At 34.9% G+C, this 13342-nt stretch overlaps 2 protein-coding genes across 6 annotated transcripts in view; one reads left to right on the forward strand and one right to left on the reverse strand.

Moving 5' to 3' along the window:
- LOC118746841 (E3 ubiquitin-protein ligase Nedd-4) overlaps window positions 1–13342 on the reverse strand; it is a 48105-nt gene that overhangs the window by 31772 nt on the left and 2991 nt on the right. The window lies entirely within an intron of this gene.
- Window positions 7197–13320, forward strand: LOC118746840 (probable E3 ubiquitin-protein ligase HERC4; the record flags this gene model as incomplete). 3 transcript variants are annotated; one of them, XM_036480785.1, is given in 14 exon segments in its annotated part: window positions 7197–7282; window positions 8920–9116; window positions 9173–9335; window positions 9948–10184; window positions 10240–10817; window positions 10886–11043; window positions 11101–11359; window positions 11433–11747; window positions 11833–12006; window positions 12076–12195; window positions 12260–12397; window positions 12521–12981; window positions 13034–13121; window positions 13183–13320. In XM_036480785.1, coding segments are annotated over 13 exon segments (2898 nt in total), but the record flags the coding sequence as incomplete, so codon positions are not given.

A 13342-nucleotide genomic window follows, 5' to 3' on the forward strand; every position in this document is an offset into this window, starting at 1 on the left:
CGCTTCGGCAAATAGTAAGCGGCGAGCCATAGGCAACAGGTCTTAGCCCTATGTATGTAGGTACACCCACCCGGCATACTCATACGTATGTAAATACACATTTAGCGCACAGTTTACCTTTGACTTTGCATTGCAATTTCAATTTTGCTCAAGTTCAACTTTTGCCGTTGTCACTGTGCCAAAGTCGTTATTTCCCCGTAAATTATTTTACGCAGTGCCATAAAAAAGTTATTGCCTTCGTTGCGTGCTTACAGAATTGATTACCTCCCACCGTGTTACCTCAGTTATTGTGGTAAAAGACAGTACAAGTAAGTAAGTGAGTAAGTTGAGCATTTGCACAACTACAGTTGTCTTTTCGTCCGCAAACATTCCTGCCATCAACTCCATACGTGCGCCCCGCCCCGCCCCCGTAACCTTCACACTGTCTGTATGTTTGCCAATTAAATGCAACAATTTGCCGTTGTGCGTTCCGTTGTGTGCCATTTTATAGCTTACTCTTGTTGCTCTGCTATTATTGTTTTGTATTGGTTGGGCTGACATTAGGCAATGGCGTTGGTTGTGTGCCCACCATTTTATTATCGATGAAGCTGAACTGGCGCAAGCAAGTTCCTTTGAGAAAGCGTGTTTATTTATGTGTGTGGCGTGCTATACTATTTAGGTATGTGTCTGTTCGTGTTAATGGCTAATCTTCTAATAATTAAGTGTAATTACATATCTGCGCAACTGCATTACTCAAGCGAAAGGTAATTTGCTAAGTATTGGCATTTTGGAGGAATTTGTTCTTAGCTGAAAGTTTATTCCGAAATCATGGCGCCGCCGTGTATTGGTGTGTCTGAAGGATATCATTGTTTTAAAATTTAAATCAACCTTTTTTTGTCTTCTAATTGTTATAAAATTCTCTCGAAATTGTAATTTATTTGACGCCTTTTCGGATGAAATAAATTTTCTATTTTTGTTGTAGAATTAAGCTTCGTTCGTGAATATGAAAAGAAATTTACAGATAAATTGGTAATAACTTTTAATAAAAGGTCACTACTTCTTTTAGCATAAAATTAATGACTTTAAATGTTTCAAATACCAGCACTACGAAATAATACCTAATTTTAGCCTACTTTCCTCAAGCATTTATACTTCTTTTAGCGTACGATGCTGCATTATTGAGAAAAGGAGTTACAGTAGAAACTCATGATTCGCTACGCGGGGCTAACAGAAATCGTCACTCGCTGGCTCGAGGTAAGCAACTTTACCTAGGGAACTATTGGGCCCTCTGTCTACAAACAATGGCCCCTTCAGGCCGAACGACTTCAGGACTAAATAAGCCTCCACATTCGGACAACAAAAAGGCACCGTATTTGACTATTTGAGTTGATTCCAAGTTTTCGTTATTACGCAATCTGCAATAAACTGTCCAGGTCGATGTTAGAACTCTTACCTCATTCTTGTGTAGAAGGTTATTAACTTACTTAATTGACGCTATTCAGTCTTCGGTATACAAATGCAGTTCTTTTTTCGATCCTTATTCGTTCCTAAGCTCTTTGCTGATAGTATGTATGTGGTCCTATTTCATGCACTACACTATAGTCAATTTGGCATTTTTGGACGAAAAAATCGAATGGCGCACGTGGTCGGAGGGGCCATGTTTTACGCGAAAAATTAGGAAGGACCGTAACGATTTCACTAAATCTGTAGAATCATACTAAATCTGAATGTGTCACCAAATTTACAGTTTGACACTTGACAGCTGTCAAATCAAATGTCAATATCTCAAAAAATAATGATTTTTTTTTAATGCCTTTGATTAGGTTTTTAGACACACTAATCATGAATTGTATATCACACCAAAACTTTTGACAGTTAGCAGGTGTCAATAGACCGAAAAATTTTTTAATAATAAAAAAACAAATGCCACAGGTTAGGCTTTTAGATACGCTGACCACGATTTGTATGTCACATTAAAAGTTTGACAGTTAACAGCTGTCAATGGGGCTGTCAGTTTTTCTTAAACTAAGAAAATCTTCTTAAAAATGGCGCTTTTAAGTTTTTTAGTTTACACTGATCACGAAATTAAAATTTTGACAGCTGTGAAATAAGCTGCCAATTTCTTTAGAATAAATTAAATTTTCCCAAAAATTAAACCGACTAGTTTTAATACTCACTGTTAATACTCACTGATCTTCAACTCTATATCACATTTAAACTTTTTCATTTAACAACTGTCGTTTTCCGTAAAAATAAGCAAATATTAATTTTTGTACCTTCTTGCAGTTTTGCTTAGTAAAATAAATGATTTTTTTTTTTTAATAAAGAGACTGAGGGCGTTATTAATGAAAATTTTTTGGAAAAACCACAATAATTTAAATTTGGTAGAAGTTATAGCTGCTATTTCGGAAATCACCACAACTCCTCCTGAAGTCTGATTTTCAACCGCCGTCACTGGGATATGATCTCGGATTACAAAGTCAATGGTCTACCCACTGAGCTAAGCTCGCCACGTAAACTGTTGTTGCTTTTTCTTAATTTAAATTACAATATATATATAGTAGAGTATATATTTAAAATAAATTTGACTTAAATTATGCATATCTCATTCTGTGTATATCGAAGTGAAAATCCTAATAAATCATATGAACTTAGTTTTAATATTAACTAAAATCCTCGGTGTTTGACCGTTTAAATTTCTCCAGCGCACTCTGCGCTCCCTCTAACACACTCAAACCCTTTTGCTTTATTTTCACCTTTAATTTAATTTTCGTTTGTTTATTACTTTTTATTGTTTTAAAAAGAAAAATATATACATACATACTTAGGTTCTTTAATTTAATTTCATTTTTAAAAAACTTATTGCTAAATGGCTAACAGCATTACGCCAAGACCTGCTCGTTAGCAGTAATCAGTTTTGAATTTGAAAAACTAACAAAATGTGTCCAACTCAACGCCAGAACTCTGGCTGCGTCAAATCCATGCATTAATCAAAAACATAAAAATACTACCTTATAGAGGCAGAAATGCTCTACATAATTGCTGTGGGAAGTACTGCGCTGCGATTTATCGCTTTCGCTTTATCAATTGTTGTTATTTCCTATAAGATTTCATCAAACACTTGGATAATCGTACATGGCGTATGAGTAACATTATTTCGCACCACATATATCATACAAAAAAAAATCATTTAATATGCCCATAGTTTAAGCGAAAGTGATCAGTCGCAGCATAGTACTTCCCACTGCAGTTGTATAGAGAATTTCTTCATATACAATATAGCATTGTCATCTTTTTGATAAGAAGCATTTTCGCGTCAATTTCCATACACATTTTACTTTTTCTCTTAGCTACATATCGCACGTTTAATAATATACAGAATTATTTCAAAATTTCAATTTTTGTGTTAAAACGCAATCAAGGTTTAATCAATTCGTACAGTAGGTATGCAAAATGACGGATGGAAAGACATATATCTTCGCCATTTTGGGAAGTTTAGCCATCTGTTTGGCTGAACATATTCTCCTTATCAAGCTTATTAAATTTTTATGCCGCCTCCCAACGGCAAAGATTTTAAAGCATTTGTTCTCATTTGTATTAAGTATTCTATATTATGCATGCAGATTAAGCGTTCCCTAAAATACATACCTAGATACTCATATGCAAGGAAAGCGCCTTTAAATATTAAAGAACAAGCAAAAACTCATGTCTGACAAAAGGTGAGCTACTTAAATTAAGGGCCATACACAAGCAAAAATAAAGTTGAAAAATCGTTTTTTTCCACGTTTTTACTTAAGTACTTACATATGTATGTATAAAAGAGACAACACTAAGAGACTACAAAAAGATTAAAAATTAAATCTACGTTTGTGTATAAATATGCATATAAATGTACATAAATATATTTGTCTTGACAAGCAAATACATACTTATAAACATTTTAGTACAACAGAAGACGAACAAAGCCCTCAAAGCATCACACAAAAGTTTTTTATTACAATAATGACAATACGTTCTTATGAAAAATTAAAATTAATTTGAGTAACCATAGCTATGCATTCAACATTGCTCTGAAATTATGAAATAATTTTTGGAATAAATCATATCTTTGAACCTAAAAATCACTTTAAAAAAATCCTGACGTCAGAGAGAAAAACTAAAAACGCAGTTTTGCTGTATTTGGCCTAAAGTCGATTGCTTCGCGTGTTTCGAATTTCTTTTTATTTTTGTCGGTACGGTGTTACAAGTAAAATATTTTAAATGAGAACTTAATTATTATTTTATATTTTTTCGCTCAAAAATAAAAATTATTGTCGAGTTTTAGTTTTTTGTTCGACAGAAATTGCTATAATTTTATTTTTATTTTTTCGGTCACAAAAAATGATTACTTTATGATTTATATATATCTATGCGTTTAGAGATAAAAACCATTATTGAGTTTTATTTTTCCATTGAAAAAAAATGATTATTCTATGAAAAGTTTGAGACTTATTCTTTTTTTTTGTGGTGTCGCTACCTCCGAAAAGGGTACGATGGAAATCACGCGAGTATAGCTTTTGTGTTTTCGATGCTATTAAGTGAAAAACTAAAACTTAATAATAATTGTTATCATTAAGCAAAAAAATAAAAATTAAGTAATAATAATTTCCTCCAAGTGAAAAAATACAACCCAAATGTTAATTTTTTTTTATTGGTTAAAATTATAACAGAATATAGAAGAAACATATCAGCGATCACGAGTTTTTTTTTCGATGCTTAGAACATGTTGATTTTTTTAATTAAATTTAAAAAAATATCAATTATTTGCCGTCTTTGGTTTTTAATCGCGTAAAGGAATGAGACCCCGTTTTTTTAATGTATATATGTCAAGATTTTTGGCGCGCTTGATGTCATATTACGATTCTTGCTTTACACGACAATACCTGCAAGAAAAACGTCATCACTTCCCAGGTATTGCTATTTCATTATTGTTTATATCACTGTGCTGTTCGTTTTTTGCGGAAATTTTAATTTTATTTTTTAATTTATGTTACTTAACGACCTAACTAAGTACACCACACATTCATTATTATTTGCTGTACTTTTTTTGTTGCTCTTTTTCCTTTTTTAAGGGGCAATCAAAACACGACGTACATTATTGCATACACCCAACATACATATGTATATGTACATATGTACATACGTATGTATATATCTATTACGTAGTCATACATAAATAAATGCAATTTTAAACAATTTCCCGCTTGAGGCCTTAATTATATTTTGCAACGTTCAAACAAAGCAGCATACACATTAAGGGCGAAGGACATGTGTGACATGCTTACATACATACATATGTACAGGAAAATATTTACACACAAAAAATAATAACAAAAAGCGAAGAAACCCTCGGGCGTGTTTACTAAACGAAGGAGAGTGGGATAACACTCATACGACATGACACCCCGACACAACAGCAGTTTCAAAACGTTTTTCGTTTTTTTGGTTTTGCCTTTGAATGACATTAACAATTCTCGGTGATTTGTATTTTGATACATACTAATTTAAGTTGATTAGAAAATTTAATTGTTATTTCATTGTAATTGTAATATCATTTCCATTTGACAAATGGAATCTTGGCAAGACTAGTGAAAATTAGATGCAGCGAAAGAAAATATCAATTCGAGATTACGTATAAATTTACATACATGTGTATGTATTTGTGTTTAAACGTGCACACATAGAAACTTCCCTTTACCTTAAAGGCAAAAATTCCGAATCGTTGCTTCATTGTTAAACAAATTTATGCGTATAGTTATACAAATACATATGTATAGCGTTGGTTGCTTTGGATAATAAGAATAAAAAAAATGCCATTGATTTAGACCTTCGAGCTTGCTTCAGTAAAACTGACAAGATCAAGTACTTAGGCTTGATCCTTAACAGGAATTTCTCGTGCAGGCCAAGCATCGAGCAAAGGGCAAGGAAGCAATTAGTGGCCTTATACTGCTGTAGGGGAGCTATTGGAAAGAGATGGGCTATTTCGCCCCAAGTTGTATATTGGCTCTACGAGATCGTAGTCAAGTCTTTTACATTTTATGGCGCCCTGCTCTGGTGAAACTCACTTGCAAAGGCTACACTAGCTAAGCAGCTGAAGCACGAACAACGGGATGGTTTAATTGGTATTAGTGAAGCACTGCGGACCACTGCCATATTGGTACATAACGTAATGCTGAACGTAGTGGCTGTCGGCGTGGCAGGCAAAATTGCCGCGTCGCGAACAGCTATTATAAACTCAGGGAAGCCGGCTTACGGACTCTGGAGTTCTAGGGAGCTTCGATTTCTTTTCTAATCACATCGATTATTTCGCCACCGAAATGGCTTCAAGCAGCTTCTTCTCTACCCACTTTCGTTCAAGGGAGGATTGGGCGGGGCGGAACTTCTGGAGGGAGGAAGCAGTGAACTTCTTCACGGATAGATCGAAACTGAACGGAAGGGTTTGTGGAGGGGTCTTCTGTCGAGAGCTTTCCATCAGTACTTGGTTCAGGCTTCCGGCTTAAGTAGCTAGGAAAGGGACTCTTGAAACATTATCGCCGGACAAAGAGCGGCATGATAACATCTAGTATACTCTTAGATAGATGGGCATCATGTCAGCTCAGCAATCGCTAGGCGATAACCAGGACATGCGCGATTGTAAGGTCATTCTGCCCGAGGGTGGACAGGGGGCGGTCGAGGGCACTGCTCACACATAGAAAGCCACAGCTCTCACTCTTGGTCGCAGTTGTCTGGAATATGACGAAGGTTGGAGTACTTTAGTCCGAAAACTGGCAAAAGGTCTATAAATCTTTCACTGAATCTTTCTCTCGAAAACTCCAAGAGCAGCTTCATCAGATGTATCCATTGTCCATGCCACATGACGAGTAACTTAAAGAGTGTGATTTTTGTATAACGTGAGAGAAAGTTATTTAGTTAGGTATTTTTACTTTTAACTTCCACACGATAGAATCTGTGGTTAATTAAATGTCATAAACACATTATAATTTCCCATAGCGTAAGTTAATGACACATACTATAATACAACAAACAACTACTATTATTTTTAGATATCCGAAGTCTACGAAAGTGAAAAAACGTGCCAGTTCCTCAAGCCATTTATGTTTCACTGCGTGGCACTAGCTGCCACTTATGTTTGTATGTATGTATGATTGCTAATAACGGCAAATGACAATATTTAACGGGGCTCGGAGGCATGTTTGATGTCAAAGATCTGGTGTCGAGAGGATAAATACTGGGCAAAAGATAAGATAATCGGCTTTAGCGTCTGGTAAGTAGGATACTCTGAAAAATGATGGCGCCTGTTACTTACGTTAAGTCAAGAGACAGAAATGCTATGTACTTACATACATACATACTTATGTAATATGTACATAGATATTTTCATACATGCATCCGCACATATGTACATATGTATGTATATTAAGGTGTTCCAAAAATGCATTCGAAAAAGTAAAGTCGGAATTTTTATGCTCACCTCCTAGGATTGTTCTATACCGAAAAAAAGTATACCCTTGTTTTTTTATTTTGAATTCAAAAAATATTTAGAGGTCGCTCAAAGCGCCCAAAGTTTTCCATGCATTCTATATGGGGAATAAAAACAACTTTTCGTAGAAATAATATAGAATAGTTAACAACCAATATTTTTGTACCCCAAAACTCTGTTTATCTACAGGAGATTCCCAACAATAATACCCAATAATTTATTTAAACATTTTTTCATCGCATTTATTTATAGCAAAATGAAAAATAAAACCGACAGAAAAGAGACAAATTTAGTAATATAGCCTTGCACTAGTAAAGCCCAATTTTAGATGGCCTATTAAAGTAGAGATTGTCGATTAACTTCAACAATTCGTTTTAAGATCATATATTTAAGCTGCACTTAAATGACCAATATTGGCTATTTAAATATGATATATGCAACCCTGTGTCTGTACCAAGCAACCAAGATTGATAGGTAGGTTATTTAATCAATCCCACCAAATCCCAACAAAAATCAATCAGCTGTTCAGCACAAAATGTAAACAAACAAGCAAATGCAACAACAATTTCAAGGAACAAGCAGCAGTGCTGCCAATTGTTGGACATATTTAAACAAAGTCGAACGGAAGCTAAATGACATTTAAACAAAAATCCACAATTAAACTTAAGTGCCGTTTAAATATTCATTTGAAATTGGCCCTAAGTAAATATTTATTAAAAGTGGATTAGTCAGAATGTGTGGGAAGGGGAAGTTGCTAATTCCTGCTGAAGAAATTTTTAGGCAAACCTTTAATTTATATGCTGTTCATATTTTCAGTTTCATGCTATTGTACATATTGCTACGATTATCTTTGAACTCTTGACGGATTTACCAAAAATCTCTGGATTCGTATCGCTGGGTTAAATAAACGTTCGTGATGACCAAATTTCAGGACAATTAATTCTCGCGTACTTTTTGGGATATTTTCTCTTTTCGAAAAGACATTTTAATTCAGTGATGCAACTCTGCAGTGCTGCCAAACATTTATTTCCATTCTTTTCTGAGCTGTCACATTTTTGTAGTTTTGTTTTCATTTCAAAATTCTTAGAAGCAGATGGAAAAATATAAAAGTCACTTTAGTGCTTCGTAAATCTTTTTTTTCTTTTTTCGTGTAATTAATATAAATCAGAGATTTAAATTACAGGTTTTATTAAACTTTTAAGGTATGTAGATTTATATATGCATATTAACGTGCCATAAAATAATAATCGCCATGTCATACAAAATTGTTTAATCCGTGGATAATGGCCTTGCATACTATTGATTCCCCAAATATTTTGTTAACTTTTGAGTCCACACACATATGTATTTAAAAATAGTATGTTAATTAGCCGTTAATAAATGAAGAAAAATTTGTAATGACCTACATATATTTCTTTCAGATCAAGAGGCAACGGTGAGAAATATATAGCTGTAAAACATAAAATAAAATCAGATAGTTGGAAAATGTTATCAGTGTTTTCGAAGAAAGCATAGTTCATTGCGCGAAGGAGAAATCGACAATACAATCATGTCCATATTTGGCTGGGGCAACACAGAACATGGCGAACTTGGACTGGGCGGCATTGAGGAAGAAGAGGTTAATTAGTTATTAAGATTTTGATACAAATTAATAGTGACACACGTTCCGCTTAGATTTTGGAACCCCGAGAAATACCCTGGAAACCAGAACACTCTGTAATCAGCATAGGATGCGGCCTCGAGCATACTTTATTTTTGACTTCAGACGGAAAAGTATACTCATGCGGATGTAATGATTTTGGTCAATTGGGTCACCAACAGATGACTAAGCGGCCACGTATGTGAATACACTAAATATAAAACTATATGATTATTTTCCCCATGAAATTCTTGTACACCAACTTGTAGCATTGTCAGCACTATAGACGTTTCAGCAGGTGTGTGATAAATTTGAGGTCATGAATGAAATTGGTTACTCGATCAAGTAACGCTTTAATTGCTTTCCCTATTGGCCATAGTGAACCTGAAATATATCATTTTAAAATTTCTTAACAGTGGCATATTTTTCGTTAAAACACTTTATCAGCAAGCATATCGTCGTTTAAAGTACAAAACCGCGTTTTGACGTAATGCAAAACCGCGCATAAAGATAATGCAAAACCACGTACGTGAGGTTGCATAAATTATTTTGTAGAGAGTAAAAACACTCATATTTCAAAATTGTTCTCTCTTTTATAAACTAACCGCATTTCTGGTTGGTATATTTTAGGACGAATGGATAAGGGTTAAGCCAAGAGCTTCGGTGAGCAAATCCAATTTTTGGCAAAAAAGGTCAGTTACGCGGTTTTGTACTTTAAACGACGAAATGCAAAACCACAACAATAAATAAATATTTGGATCGTCATTATCTTCATTCTTTAGTAAACTTACGATTTTTAACACATTTCAGAGCTTATAAATGATCTCGGTAATACTGTTATCACGGAAATAAGTGGTGGCGCTAGGCATTCATTAGCGCTCAGTGAATGGGGCCAGCTTTACAGCTGGGGTCATAACGACTATGGGCAACTGGCACAACAAGATGGATTAGATGTTGTGCCTTCCCCGAAAATGATCAAAAAACTTGCTACTCAAACTGTTATACAAATAGCAAGCGGTTATAATCACAGTCTTGCATTAACTAATTGTAAGTATACCAACCTATAATTGTCAAAATGCTATAAATGAAATTTTATCTACAGGTGGCGCTTTATACTCTTGGGGTTCAAACATCTATGGCCAATTAGGAGTATCACCGCCAAGTGAATTGGCTCACGCCACTTCTCCTCGTATTGTAGACTCATTGCTGGGAATACCTATTGCTTTTATCGCATGTGGGGGCAATCATTCTTTCATTATCACAAAATCTGGTGCTGTATTTGGCTGGGGACGCAATAATAGTGGACAATTAGGACTAAACGACACTACACATCGACATTTTCCAACACAATTGAGAACAATTCGTAGCCTGCGTGTGCGCTATATAGCCTGTGGTGAACAATATTCTGTATTTTTAACCAACGATGGTGGTGTTTTCACATGTGGCAAAGGTTCATACGGTCAGCTGGGACATGGCGGCAACATGAATGAAGTATTGCCAAGAAAAGTAACTGAGTTAATGGGTAGTACAGTTACCCAAATTTCATGCGGAGCCCAACATACGCTTGCTTTAGTGCCATCTCGTGGTAGGGTGTACGGTTTTGGATTAGGTTGTTTTGGACAATTCGGTACACGCAAAGTGAATAGCTGTTCGCTGCCACAAGTCATGGTTGGACCTTGGGTATGTTATATCCCTTTTTTTTGTTTTTGTTAATTTCGATGTAAAGTTTATGAAATCATATCTTTCAGGTATCTCCCAGCGGTTCCAAACTACTGAATACTGAGACCAAAGATAATCCAGACATGGGTTTTGTAATACGGCAAATTTTTTGTGGGGGCAATCATTCATTTGTAACTACCTCTCAATTCATTGACAATATACTTGCCTTCGATTGTCGCATTTACGAGTATGTGATTTAAAGATAACAGAGAGCGAGTTAACTGCATAGAGCTTTTATTTACAGGCCTAAAACTCAAATCATGTGTATAACTAGTGAATTAGCCAAGCAATGTGCAATGGTGGAGAAGGATTCATCAATCGACTTGGACCTATTAACAACCGTAGAAGTGATTTTTAAAAGTCAAGCTTGCCTTAATGGATCCTTTTTGCTTGGAGATAAGCATTTTTGTTGCACCTCGAAGCAACCTGGGGTTGACTTAGTAGAAGTTAAACAAACATTTGACTACATACGTAAAGTAGAACACGAAAGCCTTAAACAAATAGTGGGTACACGTTGTACGAAGCATATTAATATTACTTATATATATATATTTTTTTTTGTTGATTACCTTATAGATTTGGGACAAAATTACAAATGAAATAATTACATCCCTCATGCCATCGCCAGCGGACGTAGAAACTTTAAGACTTTATTTAATTTTGCCTTTATATCATGAATTTGTTAATTCTAAAAATTATGAAAATCTTCATACGCCTTTTAGCAATGCTGTACTTCGACTTAAGGAGATACCTAGGAAAATTGTCATTATGTGGTGGGCCCAAACGCCTATTGAATGGTTTGAAAACTTTGTGTCGAGCTACAAAAATGTAGTTGCTCACATAATCAGTTTTAAAATAGCTGCAAACTCCGGAGGTCACTTTGAAAAGAAGGTAATAATCAGTAAAAGCAAAAGAAATCTTTGACTTTTGCATTTGCTAATGCGACTTTTTACTTGTGTTTATATTTTGTATACAGCTCGTTACTTACAATTCCAACTTGTCAGCAGCTTTAAATTTGCTGGTTGTGCTTCATCGCATTAATCATAAAGAGCGTGCTGAAAAAATAGATTATGACATTTTCCACTGGCCAGAACTGACCGATTATGTTGACATTCAACAAGATTACATACATTGGCTCTTTGAAAAGAATGTAAATTAATGCACAAACAACACTACATTGAAACCTTGTGGAATTAATTTTTAATTTTTTCCTTTGCAGCCCGATACTTTCAATATATGTAATTATCCGTTTTTGTTCAATGCATCAGCTAAAACAACGCTGCTGCAGACAGATCAAGCTATCCAGATGCATGCTGCAATGCAAAACGCCGCCAATTCGGTATCTTTTTAGTTTTTTACAATAAATGCTTTGGCATTTGTTATTTTTCCTATATTTTTTGCAGGGAATACTTTCGCTGTTAACATTTGGAACGCCTATTTCACAGTTCATTGTTTTAAATGTTTCTCGCGAGAATTTAGTGCAGGACACTTTGCGGGAAATAATGCAATATAGTCAAAGCGACTTGAAAAAGCCACTGAAAGTATGTATTAGCAACTAATAAGTTGATGTTGCATCGAAATAAGTATCAGAGAGTGCATTGTTTAAAATTTTACACACTCAATTTTCGAAATAAAAACAAAATTTTTTATGCACTTTTGTACAGATCAAATTTCATGGAGAAGAGGCCGAAGACGCTGGTGGTGTTCGAAAAGAGTTCTTCATGTTGTTATTAAGAGACCTTTTGGATCCGAAATACGGCATGTTTAAAGAATTTGAGGACTCACGTACACTTTGGTTTGCTGATGTTACATTTGAAACAGAGGATATGTACTTCTTGATTGGAGTGATTTGTGGCCTAGCGATATACAATTTTATTATAATAAATTTACCATTCCCATTGGCGCTTTATAAAAAATTACTTGATGAACCTGTTGATATTAGTGATTTGCGCGACATTTCACCTGCATTAGCCAATTCTATGGAATCCATTTTGAATTACAATCAAATCGATTTCGAAGAGGTTTTCAACTTAAACTTTGAAATATCCCGTGATATCTTTGGTGAATCGATAACCGAGGAGCTAAAACCTAATGGTAGCCAAACAGCTGTTACTTTGGAGAATAAGTAAGTCGGTGGAATTTTAAACTAGCCACAAGCTTAACAGACATTTTTACAGAAAAGAGTTTGTAGACTTATATGTTGATTTTATTTTCAACAAGGCAGTGGAGAACCAGTTTACCGCGTTTCGTAAAGGATTTATGAAGGCAATAATTTTTAGGCAATTTATATCTAAGTAATTTAAATAACGAATTTTTAATCTTAAAGGTATGCTGGGGACGTGTACTGCAAATATTCAAACCCGATGAATTGATGGCTGTGGTTGTTGGCAACGAAGAATATGACTGGCAAGCGCTGGAGCTACAATGTGAATACAAAAATGGTTACAATTCCGGCGATCAGACGGTTGGTCAACTGATTTTTTTTT

Source organism: Rhagoletis pomonella, unplaced genomic scaffold (assembly GCF_013731165.1).
Source record: "Rhagoletis pomonella isolate Grant_MI unplaced genomic scaffold, Rhpom_1.0 Rhpom_scaffold_00011, whole genome shotgun sequence".
NCBI classification, from domain to species: Eukaryota; Metazoa; Arthropoda; class Insecta; order Diptera; family Tephritidae; genus Rhagoletis; species Rhagoletis pomonella.